Source organism: Cebidichthys violaceus, unplaced genomic scaffold (assembly GCF_023349555.1).
Source record: "Cebidichthys violaceus isolate CVI_PGR_0920_01 unplaced genomic scaffold, fCebVio1.0.p SCAF_19, whole genome shotgun sequence".
Taxonomy (NCBI): domain Eukaryota; kingdom Metazoa; phylum Chordata; class Actinopteri; order Perciformes; family Stichaeidae; genus Cebidichthys; species Cebidichthys violaceus.
The window spans coordinates 456,886-470,000 of NW_027176361.1; the positions used below are offsets into that span (position 1 = coordinate 456,886).

Consider the following 13,115-nt stretch of genomic DNA (forward strand, 5'->3'; position numbering starts at 1 on the left):
TGTGTGGTACCGTGTTCTCCTGGTTCTTTGGTTCTCTCAGCAGTTGAGGACCCTGTAGAATCAGCCAATCAGAGAGTCAGTTCTAATGATGTCATCACGTTATAGTCTGAGTAGTTTTGACCAATCAGCAGCCTTTAAATTTAAAGTTCCTCTGACGTCCACTAGAAGATGCTGTGATCAAACACTGGGCTTCTTCATCAGAACTAGAGAGTAAGTGTACCCTTTAGTGAGACGCTGCTGAGGCTTGTGGGTAATGTAGTCGGTTGGTTAAAGAACAGAAGGCTCTGTGTGAGCAGCACCAGACACATGTGTCGTCGTTAAAGACGGGTACACCTGTGTAGTCGTTAAAGACGGGTACACCTGTGTCGTCGTTAAAGACGGGTACACATGTGTCGTCGTTAAAGACGGGTACACATGTGTCGTCGTTAAAGACGGGTACACATGTGTCGTCGTTGAAGACGGGTACACCTGTGTAGTCGTTGAAGACGGGTACACCTGTGTCGTCGTTGAAGACGGGTACACCTGTGTCGTCGTTAAAGACGGGTACACCTGTGTCGTCGTTAAAGACTGGTACACATGTGTCGTCGTTAAAGACGGGTACACCTGTGTCGTCGTTGAAGACGGGTACACCTGTGTCGTCGTTGAAGACGGGTACACCTGTGTCGTCGTTGAAGACGGGTACACATGTGTAGTCGTTGAAGACGGGTACACGTGTCGTCGTTAAAGACGGGTACACCTGTGTCGTCGTTAAAGACGGGTACACCTGTGTCGTCGTTAAAGACGGATACACCTGTGTAGTCGTTAAAGACGGGTACACCTGTGTCGTCGTTAAAGACGGGTACACCTGTGTCGTTGAAGACGGGTACACATGTGTCGTCGTTAAAGACGGGTACACATGTGCCGTCGTTAAAGACGGATACACATGTGTCGTCGTTAAAGACGGGTACACATGTGTCGTCGTTGAAGACGGGTACACCTGTGTCGTCGTTGAAGACGGGTACACCTGTGTCGTCGTTAAAGACGGATACGCCTGTGTAGTCGTTAAAGACGGGTACACCTGTGTAGTCGTTAAAGACGGGTACACCTGTGTAGTCGTTAAAGACGGGTACACATGTGTAGTCGTTAAAGACGGGTACACATGTGTAGTCGTTAAAGACGGGTACACCTGTGTAGTCGTTGAAGACCGGTACACCTGTGTAGTCGTTGAAGACCGGTACACCTGTGTCGTCGTTGAAGACGGGTACACATGTGTCGTCGTTAAAGACGGGTACACATGTGTCGTCGTTAAAGACGGGTACACATGTGTAGTCGTTGAAGACGGGTACACCTGTGTCGTCGTTGAAGACGGGTACACCTGTGTCGTCGTTAAAGACGGGTACACCTGTGTCGTCGTTAAAGACGGATACACCTGTGTAGTCGTTAAAGACGGGTACACCTGTGTAGTCGTTAAAGACGGGTACACCTGTGTAGTCGTTAAAGACGGGTACACCTGTGTAGTCGTTAAAGACGGGTACACATGTGTAGTCGTTAAAGACGGGTACACATGTGTAGTCGTTAAAGACGGGTACACATGTGTAGTCGTTAAAGACGGGTACACATGTGTAGTCGTTAAAGACGGGTACACCTGTGTAGTCGTTGAAGACCGGTACACCTGTGTAGTCGTTGAAGACCGGTACACCTGTGTAGTCGTTGAAGACGGGTACACCTGTGTCGTCGTTACAGACGGGTACACCTGTGTAGTCGTTGAAGACGGGTACACGTGTCGTCGTTAAAGACGGGTACACCTGTGTAGTCGTTAAAGACGGGTACACATGTGTCGTCGTGTTCAGGTGAAAACATTGTGTGACCTCTCACCTCTGAACTCTGGCTCGACTCAGAGGACACTGATGATGAAGAAGAGGAGGAAGAGGATGTTTTCTGTTGGTTGACATCTGGAGGAGGAGATATCTGCAGAGACAAAGAGGGTTTGTTCTCATGACATCATCCTCTCACCTGTACCTGAAACCACACACCATGTGACATCTGTCATGTGACATGTGACACACCTGTCCAGGTGACCCAGAGGTGAGTAGAGACTTTAAAGGTTATCAAATACTTAAATTGAGCTTCAACCAGCAACATATTTATATTTTACGTATGTTTTCCTGAAAATACTTCTGTACTTTTACTTGCTAGTACTGCAGCTTTTCTATAGTGTGGTATTATAGTGCCTAGTAATACTACACACACTTCTAGTACCAATACTACTACTACTACAGTACTAATGTTGTACTCACTGAAGTCTGGTCCAGTTGTCGTTGAAGAGCGGGCTGGAGGCTGCCCTGTTCCCATGGTAACTACACAACACACACACATCCACACAGACACACACACACACACACACACACACACACACACACACACACACACAGTGTCATCGATCACACATCTGTCATAGATTAAGTGATCAGTAGAACAATAAACAGGATTCTTACTGGTGCAGCCTGGTTCTGGTCCAGCAGACAGACCATCATCACAAACATCCACATCCTGGACTAGTGCTGGTGGTCCTGTTGGGTCTTGATCAGTCTTGATGGTCTGGGTTGGTTCTGATGAGTCTCACCCTGATTCCTCTCTTTTATTGTCCCTCCAGCAGGAAGTGACCCCCCCCCCCCCCACACACACACACACACACACACACACACACACACACACATACAGAGACGCCCATCTGTGAAGAACAATAACAATATATAAATACACACACATATTATGTATTTATAAACTACTCCTTATATGAACCTTTATATATAACTTATATCTGCATCATAATGTGTTAGAAACTAATCAAGGGCTTCTTACTAATTACTATTGTTTCTAATACTACATGTGTAGTATAATAAGTAGTGTACTTGTATACTCAAATACTCCTGTAGAGTAAAAGTAAAAGTACTTCACATGTTACTTGTTTACAGAGTCAGATTGATGCTGTGGTGAACCAGCTAACAGTAAACACATTTCACAAGCAGCAGGATTTACTGACACACACACACACACACACACACACACACACACACACACACACACAGGAACCAGAATCCATAATAAAATGTTATATTTTTTTAAAACAAGAAGCTTCATTTACAACTGATTCTGAATATTTTATATAATATACAATTATATTAAATATTAAATATTATACATATTTAATTTAAAACAATATATATTTTAATGAAATACTTAGCTTGTGCTGTAAACACATCTATAAATCATAAAGTAATACTGACGTAATAAATACAGATAACGTCTGATACGTCATGTGATTCACTAAGCCCCTCCCCCATCCAATGATCGTCCAATCACAGCTCAGCAGACACACTTCTGGTTTCACAGCTAAAAATGGCGGCTAAAGCTACATGCTAACGTCGTCTTGGAGTCGTGACATTCTCATTCTGTGGTATATATATAGATTTGTATATTTATAAATACATTAATCGAAATAAGTATAATAATAATAATAAACTTTATTTATGAAACACTATTCAAAACAAAGGTTACAAAGTGTTAGAACAATTTAAAATAGTTTAAAAGTTACACAACAGACGCAACATATAAAATAATTATAATAAGTCTCCAGAGTGAAAACACATTCAATATGTTTTTATAAAACATACATTAAAAGAAAATACGACTAAATAGAGAAGCAAATGTCTTCATTATTTGCTCGTTAAACTTAAGAGACCTCACTAATTGGTTTCCTCGCTGCTGCTCAGATTAGCCGCCGCTACGCTAACTGCTGCTACGCTAACCGTCGCAATGCTACGTTGGTTGCTACGAGAATGACTGATGGGGCCAAGGAAGCCGAAGCGATAAGGTCTCTTCCTCCTGTGGTGAGGAAGAGGAGGAGGAGAAGTAGAGACCTCCTCAGTGCTAGCATACTGGTTTGGACCTGGATTTTTAGCATGTGTGTTAGCCTCAGTGCTAACATCCGAGCCTGTTTGCTCCCTCTCTACATTAGCGATAGCATCAGTGCTAGCTGTGGAGTCGGTGGTCGGATTCGAGTTAGCGGTAGCTTCTGTGCTAGCGTTGTCTTCTTCAACACTCAACTCACTGCCAGCGTCTGTTTTAGTGTCAGTGCTAGCTCTGGAGCTAACATGCATGCTAGGAAGGCTAGTGCTAAACACAGTAGCAGTGTTGGGGTTTGCTTCAATGCTAACATTGTTACTAGAATCAGTTACAGCTTCTAAACCTGCAGCATCCTTAACATCGCCATCAGGTTCAGTAACCATGCTAGCTTCAGAGCTAGCTGCTATGCTACCAGTGCTACTTCTGTAGTCTACAGTGGGGTTAGCTTCTCTGCTAACATCAGAGCTAGCATCTGTAGGGACCTGGATGGTGAGAGATTCTTCAGACTTTTCTGATCTTGGAGCTCGAGCTGAAGTTCGTACCAAAACTGTGATTATCTTTAAATTCTGGACTGAGTCCAGAATCAGGATGAAGGTCTGCGCTCTGAGAGTCTGAATCAAGTCCTGGAGGGTTTAATTTAGATCCAGAATCCGACAAATCAGAGTCCTCTGAGCTGAGACTTCCAGTCTCTAGGATGGGGGAAGGAGAGGAAACCAGAACAGGAGAGGACGAGGAGGACAGAATCACCAGGACCTCCTCGCTGCTGGAGCTGGTCTCAGGACTATCGACTCTGGAGAGTCCCCGACCCGACGGCGTCGTACCCACAACCGACTCGTGACTCTCCTCAGAGATGTCCGAGTCTAAACCGACATGGACCTGAGAGACGGACCTGGACAACTCTTGGGACACAGTACCGCTCTGCATGCTCCGAATCCTCGGTGCTACATCCTGGTCTGGATTCACCGGGTCTAAATGAGCGTTGTTTCCTACTTGGATCAACTCACCGGAAGACTCTTGAACCTCTTTGCTGTCTGTATCTGAACCCCTCAAGTCGTGGATGGGACTTGTTGTGGGACCAGTACCCTGCTGTGTAGAATCTCTAGAACCAGTGCCTTGCTGGTCACCGTCATCTGAGTCTGAACCGGTCTGGTTTTTGGGATCTGAGCTGACTTCACCAAAGCTAACCGATTCTAAACTCTCATCAGAGCTAAAACCAGTTAAGGAGTTGGGAGTTGAACCGAGGACCTGGTGGTGGACACCCATCACCTCCAGCACTCGCCGATTCACCGAAAGCAGATCCACAACCTCCAGGATGGAGCGAAATTCCTCCTGAAGTCCAGAACCAAACCCAGAACCCTTGGTAATGCTGCTTCTACTGGATCCGACCCCGTCCTGGTGGACCAGGCTGGTTTTCTCTGAGCTAGAACCGGTCACCTCCTGAGGAACCAGAACCAAGAAGGTTCTGTCGGGCTGATGGTTTATCTCTGTGCTGTTGTTAAAACCATCACTCGACATGCGGCCGATGTCGGACTCGGTGGAGGTTTTGACGATGAAATAATCAAAGTCATCAGAAGGATTCGGGTTCTGGTTTCTGTCGAACGTGGTTTTGTCGGAACCATCGACGTCTTCATCGGAAAAGCTGAACATCGGTTGATCGCCCATCATTTCTTCCGATGACCGGTTCCCCTCGTTCAGCTCTCTCCTCATTGGCTGGCTGCTGGCTTCTGGCTGCATGTCACTGCTGATGTCATCGGTGATGTCATCGCTCTCGCTGCTGTCGTCGTTTGGTCTACGAGTAAACAAACAAACAAAAACAAGTGAAGGAGGAGCAACACGGAGCAGAAAGACGAGACGACGGTCTTCACCTCCCGCTGCCCTCCTCTTCCTCCACGATGAAGATGGCGAAGCGCAGCGTGACGTTTGTTTTTGTGTCCTCGACCTCCACGACCACATGGGGCGGGGCTTCTGGGACTATGGGCGGGGCTTGTGGAGAGGCCTCACCCACTGCAGGAAACACATTGGGTGGCTGGAAAAGAACAACAAGGAAGTTGTTTTTGGTTGTTAACTTGTTGCTGACTGAAGTGTTTTGAGTTCTGGTTCAGGTCTGTGGTTGGTTGGTTGAGTCATGTGACCGTCACACCTGGACTCACCTGTAGATCTTCATCAGAGGAAGAGGAAGAGTCACCGTCTGAACTCAGCTACAGAGAGACAGCGAGGGGTTAAAACATGACGATATAAAACATAATGAATCAGATGTAATATATTATATATAATATTATATATAATAGAATATAGAATGTTATATATAATATAACATAAAATACAATATAACATACAATCATTTATAAATAGTCAGTTTCTGTAGAAACACAGAAGAAGTAAATCTGTCCTGACAGGAAATCTGTGGTCTGTGTGTGTGTGTGTGTGTGTGTGTTAGTTAAACACTGTTTGTCTGGCTGTCAGAACCACAGACTGTAAATATAGACACACACACTTCCTGCATGTCTGTCTCTCTAAAACATGATTTTATGTCAACAAACTTCAGAAGATACAACTACTCAGTTCCACTGTAGTAATACTGTAGTAGTACAGTAGTACTACAGCGCCAAGAAAAGCAGCAACACGCCGTCAAAGACAGAGAAGAAGAAAACACATTTTCCTGGTGGCCCCTGATTGGTTGACACTGCACACCCAAAATAAAACAAACGTCCAAGGTGAAGAATAATATCATTAAAACTACAGTATTTAGAGATGGACCACACCGGACCAGTCTGGACCACACCGGACCACAATGGACCAGTCTGGACCACACCGGACCAGTCTGGACCACACTGGACTAACCAGACTGGTGTGTGTATATGTGTGTATATATATATATATACATGATGAATTAGAACAAACTTCTTACTGGAGCTGAAGAAATGAAACTCAGCAAACAGCCGAGCAGAAACACAGACTGCAGCATCTTCTCCAGGTGAGCGTCTCCAGGAGAGCGTCTCCAGGTGAGCGTCTCCAGGTGAGCGTCTCCAGGTGAGCATCTCCAGGTGTCTCCTAGAGGTTTGTTCTGCGACAAGATGTAACAAACATATATCACATAGAGTCTATAACAGGAGAGCTCACCTGGCCTTTATTCCTCTACCGAGACACACCGAGACACACCTGAGACACACCTGAGACACCGAGACACACTGACTCACCTGAGACACACTGAGAAATTCTTAATATCTTTCATTTCTCTTTAATCTCAAACAACTTTTGGATTCAGTTCAGAATAAAAGTTTTTTGTTAATTAAGTTATTTCATAAGTTCATAAACAGATCATTTATTTTCTTTCTTCTGTAGATTAAAATGTGTTAATATTATTATTCTCTTTCTACACAGAATATACATTCAACATATCTTGTATATTATACATATGTTTATATACTATTACATATTTAATTTCTCATTCTTTGTATATATTATGAAATGATATATCAGATATAACAGAAGCACATCTTATGCAGCTTCTTGGAGGATAGCCTAGCTTAGCACAATGACTGTATGTCAATGGGATCCATTAGCCTGTCCAACATAATTAGTCAGATCCCTTGATGAGCTTATTAATTAATACTAGTCTCTGATTGGTTCTCACCTGGTGGGCGGGGCCACTGTAGACACGCTGAAATCTAAATAATCCACAAAGAAGAACGATGTTTGACTGAAGTCAGGAGGACGAGGACCCATCTGTGTCTCTGTGTCTCCTTTATGTTTCCGTCTCCTTTATGTCTCACAGATCACATCAGAGGCTCCGCCCCCTCCGTCTCTGTTAAAAACAGAATATTTTAGGAGTCTGAGTTCCGACAGAAAAATGTTAATTTTTAGGTTTGTGGAGAGAAATGACAGGTTTCATATGTGTGTGTGTGTGTGTGTGTGTGTGTGTATGTGTATGTGTGTGTGTGTGTGTGTGTGTGTGTGTGTGTGTGTGTGTGTGTGTGTGGACCTATATAGCATTTCAGTGACCACATCACACACACACACACATACACACACACACACATACACACACACATACACAGCTATATGAGGACACACTTCCTGTCTCCTTGTAGTCCTCAGATTCACCATGTGTGTGTTTTTATACTTCTTTAAAGATCTAATATGAAGCTCCAACCAATCACACACAAATATACACACATATATACACTTATATGTGTGTATATATATATATCGTCCAGGTCCTGAAGCTGCAAAGCAGCCCCAGACCATCACACCACCACCACCATGTGTGACTGTTGCTATGATGTTGTTTTTATGAAATGCTGAGTCACTTTTACTCCAGATGTAACGGGACCACACCTTCCAAAAAGTTCAACTTTTGTCTCGTCAGTCCACAGAATATTTGCCCAAAAGTCTCGGGGATCATCAAGATGTTTTTTGGTAAATGTGAGACGAGTCTTTGTGTTCTTTTTGCTCAGCAGTGTCTTTCTCCACAGAACTGTCCCATGATGCTATTTGTGCTCAGTCTGTTTCTTATTGTTGAATCATGAACACTGACCTTAACTGAGGAGACTGAGGCCTGAAGTTCTTCACATGTTGTTCTGGGGTCTTTCCAGACTGATTCATGTCAGTTACTTTGTTTCTCATCTGTTCTTGAATTTCTTTACATGATGTGTTGCTTTTTGAGATCTTTTAGCCGACTTCACTTTGTCAGACAGGTTCTATTGAAGTGATTTCTTGATTCAACAGGTCTGGCAGTAATCAGGCCTGGGTGTGGATCGTGAAATTGAACTCAGCTTTCCAAAAAATCACAGTTGATTCATGAATTATCAAGGGGGGGCAATAACTTTTTCACACAGGGCCAAGTAGGTTTGGATAGCTTTACTCCCTTAATAAACTAAATCATCATTTAAAAACAGCATTTTGTATTTACTCTGGTTATCTTTGTCTCATATTAAAGTTAGTTTGATGATCTGAAACATTTAAGTGTGACAAATATGCAAAAAAATAAGAAACCAGGAAGGGGGCAAATACTTTTTCCCAGCACTGTATATATATACCAGTCTGGTTGGTCCAATGTGGTCCGGTGACTACAAACAGACACTAAACAACTACACAGAGACACCAAACACCTACAAGGAGACACTAAACAACTACAAACAGACACTAAACAACTACACAGAGACACTAAACAACTACAAAGAGACACTAAACAACTACAGACCCTAAACAACCACAAAGAGACACTAAACAACTACAAACAGACACTAAACAACTACAAACAGACACTAAACAACTACACAGAGACACCAAACAACTACAAGGAGACACTAAACAACTACAACCAGACACTAAACAACTACAAAGAGACACTAAACAACTACAAACAGACACTAAACAACTACAAACAGACACTAAACAACTACAAAAAGACGCTAAACAACTACAAACAGACACTAAACAACTACAAAGAGACACTAAATAACTACAAAGAGACACCAAACAACTACATGGAGACACTAAACAACTACAAACAGACACTAAACAACTACACAGAGACACCAAACAACTACAAGGAGACACTAAACAACAAAAAAGAGACATTAAACAACTACAGAGAGATATTAAACAACTACAAGGAGACACTAAACAACTACACAGAGACACCAAACAACTACACGGAGACACTAAACAACTACACAGAGACACCAAACAACTACATGGAGACACTAAACAACTACAAACAGACACTAAACAACTACACGGAGACACCAAACAACTACAAAAAGACACTAAACAACTACAAAGAGACACCAAACAACTACAAGGAGACACTAAACAACAAAAAAGAGACATTAAACAACTACAGAGAGATATTAAACAACTACAAGGAGACACTAAACAACTACACAGAGACACCAAACAACTACATGGAGACACTAAACAACTACACAGAGACACCAAACAACTACATGGAGACACTAAACAACTACACAGAGATACCAAACAACTACAAGGAGACACTAAACAACTACACAGAGACACTAAACAACTACAAAGAGACACTAAACAACTACAAACAGACACTAAACAACTACAAAGAGACACTAAACAACTACAAACAGACACTAAACAACTACACAGAGACACTAAACAACTACGAACAGACACTAAACAACTACAAACAGACACTAAACAACTACAAACAGACACTAAACAACTACAAAGAGACACTAAACAACTACAAAGAGACACTAAACAACTACAAACAGACACTAAACAACTACAAACAGACACTAAACAACTACAAACAGACACTAAACAACTACAAACTTTCAATGTGGAGACTCAGTGAGGTCAACTTCTCAACATGTTGCTTGTCTGGTTTCTGCAATCAAAACTCTCACTGGACTGTCTGTCTCTACGCCTGTCTCTCTGCTTTCATTCCTTAATTCCTCTCTCTCACTCTGTCTCTCTGCCTGTCTCTCTCTGTTTCTCCCTCTCCGCCTGTCTCTCTCTCCGCCTGTCTCTCTGCCTTCATTCCATCATTCCTTCTCTAACTCGTCCCAGATGTTGGAGGATCAGAGGAGGAAACAGGAGACATGAGTTTGAGGTCGATGTGTAAACAAGCTCAGAACTACAGCAGCCGTCTGTCTGTCTGTCTGTCTGTCTGCCTCTCTGTCTGTCTGTCTGCCTCTCTCTGTCTGTCTGCCTCTCTCTCTGTCTGTCTGTCTGTCTGTCAGTCTGTATCTCTGTCTGTCTGTCTGTCTGCCTCTCTGTCTGCCTGTCTGGCTGCCTCTCTGTCTGTCTGTCTGCCTCTCTGTCTATCTGTCTGTCTGCCTCTCTGTATCTCTGTCTGTCTGTCTGTCTGTCTGTCTGCCTCTCTGTATCTCTGTCTGTCTGTCTGTCAGCCTCTCTGTCTCTCTGTCTGTCTGTCTGCCTGTCTGTCTGTCTCTCTGTCTCTCTGTCTGTCTGTCTGTCTGTCTGCCTCTCTGTCTGTCTGTCTGTCTGTCAGTCTGTCTCTCTTTCTGTCTGTCTGTCTGTCTGTCTGCCTCTCTGCCTCTCTGTCTGTCTGTCTGCCTCTCTGTCTGTCTGTCTGTCTGTCTGCCTCTCTGTCTGTCAGTCTGCCTCTGTCCCTCTGTCTGTCTGTCTGCCTCTCTGTCTGTCTGTCAGTCTGTCTCTCTTTCTGTCTGTCTCTCTGTCTGTCTCTCTGCCTCTCTGTCTGTCTGTCTGCCTCTCTGTCTCTCGGTCTGTCTGTCTGCCTTTCTGTCTGTCTGTCTGTCTGTCTGTCTGTCAGTCTGTCTCTCTTTCTGTCTGTCTCTCTGTCTGTCTGTCTCTCTGCCTCTCTGTCTGTCTGTCTGCCTCTCTCTCTGTCTGTCTGTCTGTCTCTCTGTCTGTCTGTCTGCCTCTCTGTCTGTCTGCCTCTGTCTGTCTGTCTGTTTGCCTCTGTCTGTCTGTCAGTCTGCCTCTGTCTGTCTGTCTGTCTGTCTGTCTCTCTGTCTGTCTGTCTGTCTCTCTCTCTGTCTGTCTGTCTCTCTCTCTGTCTGTCTGCCTCTCTGTATCTCTGTCTGTCTGTCTGTCTGCCTCTCTGTCTGTCTCTCTGTCTGTCAGTCTGCCTCTCTGTCTGTCTGTCTCTCTGTCTGTCTCTCTGTCTGTCCTGATGTCCTGATTGTTCTCCTGATGACATCATTTCTATTGACTTGTCAGAAGAAGACAGTAGAACAGACAGAAGTCATCATGTCGTCATGTTTTCATGTCAGTAGTAGTATTAATGTTGTTATTATTCATATAAAGGTTCATCATTGATGTATATTTTGAATCATCAATAACATTAAATATGTCTTTAACTTATTTTCCGGCTGCACAGACTGAACGTCTCCACGCTGAAAGGCATCATGGGAAACGTAGGAAACGACTGCCCCGCGGGGTCAGGGAGCGTCACCGACATCACTTCCTGTCTGCGGCTGGAATGTGGCGACGGGTCCGAGCGGCCAATCAGAGGCCAGGATTCACAGGGAAGAGACGCACAGGAAGTGAGGGAGGGAGGAGCTAACAGGAAGAGGAGGTCACACGGGGATCAGGGTCCTACCTGTAGAACACAAAGTATCACAGTACGACAAGTACACCTCATACTGTACTGTAGAACACAAAGTATCACAGTACGACAAGTACACCTCATACTGTACTGTAGAACACAAAGTATCACAGTACAACAAGTACACCTCACACTGTACTGTAGAACACAAAGTATCACAGTACAAGTACACCTCATACTGTACTGTAGAACACAAAGTATCACAGTACGACAAGTACACCTCACACTGTACTGTAGAACACAAAGTATCACAGTACGACAAGTACACCTCACACTGTACTGTAGAACACAAAGTATCACAGTACGACAAGTACACCTCACACTGTACTGTAGAACACAAAGTATCACAGTACGACAAGTACACCTCACACTGTACTGTAGAACACAAAGTATCACAGTACGACAAGTACACCTCACACTGTACTGTAGAACACAAAGTATCACAGTACGACAAGTACACCTCACACTGTACTGTAGAACACAAAGTATCACAGTACGACAAGTACACCTCACACTGTACTGTAGAACACAAAGTATCACAGTATATATACAAATATAATTAATATAATATATATAATATATAATATAATATAATATATATAATATATAATATAATATGATATAATATATATAATATAATATAATATGATATAATATATAATATAATATAATATATGAATAGATATAAATGAATATAGTATAACACCTCCTGACAGACACACCTGATACCTGACACGTCTTTATCCTCCAACAGAAGGAGGAGGAAGAGGAGGGGGGGGGGGGGGGGGGGGGTGACATCATTGTCTCTCAACCTGTCTCACCTGCTGCAGGTGTGAAATACCAACCAGTCTGTCCTCCTCTGTGGTTTAATAACACACACACACACACACACACACACACACACACACACACACACTGAGGTCAGATGTGTTTTCAGTCCCACACTTTGTTTTACTGAATTCTTTTTTTTTTTTTACTTCTACTACTACTATCTTAAAACAATAGTAATAGTTGTATTTATATATTTACATATGTATGTATTTATATATGTATATTTTTATATATGTATATATTTATACATCCATGTGTTTGTTTGTAGTCTTTATGAGCTCAGCTGTTCTGTAAACAAACAAACATCAATAAATAAATAAAATAA

The 13,115-nt window shown here is 43.1% G+C and overlaps 1 protein-coding gene across 1 annotated transcript; it reads right to left on the reverse strand.

Moving 5' to 3' along the window:
- Nucleotides 1–4,386: 4,386 nt before the first annotated feature.
- On the reverse strand, nucleotides 4,387–8,490 carry LOC137874795 (dentin sialophosphoprotein-like). Its single transcript, XM_068713762.1, has 7 exons — nucleotides 8,423–8,490; nucleotides 7,659–7,690; nucleotides 7,045–7,055; nucleotides 6,794–6,949; nucleotides 6,036–6,083; nucleotides 5,751–5,911; nucleotides 4,387–5,674 (listed from the first exon to the last, which is right to left on the reverse strand). The coding sequence occupies exons 1-7, from the start codon at nucleotides 8,488–8,490 to the stop codon at nucleotides 4,387–4,389; spliced, it is 1,764 nt and encodes a 587-aa protein (XP_068569863.1).
- Between the last annotated feature and the right edge of the window lie 4,625 nt (nucleotides 8,491–13,115).

Excerpts from the sequence above, each read along its gene's own strand:
- LOC137874795 (XM_068713762.1), bottom strand. The coding sequence starts at position 8,490 with ATGAATCAGTCTGGAAAGACCCCAGAACAACATGTGAAGAACTTCAGG. Across the intron at positions 7,691-8,422 it reads CCTCAGTCTCCTCAGTTAAG|AGACGGAGGGGGCGGAGCCT; the intron begins GTCAGTGTTCAT and ends TGTTTTTAACAG. Across the intron at positions 6,084-6,793 it reads GTTTCATTTCTTCAGCTCCA|CTGAGTTCAGACGGTGACTC; the intron begins GTAAGAAGTTTG and ends GTCTCTCTGTAG.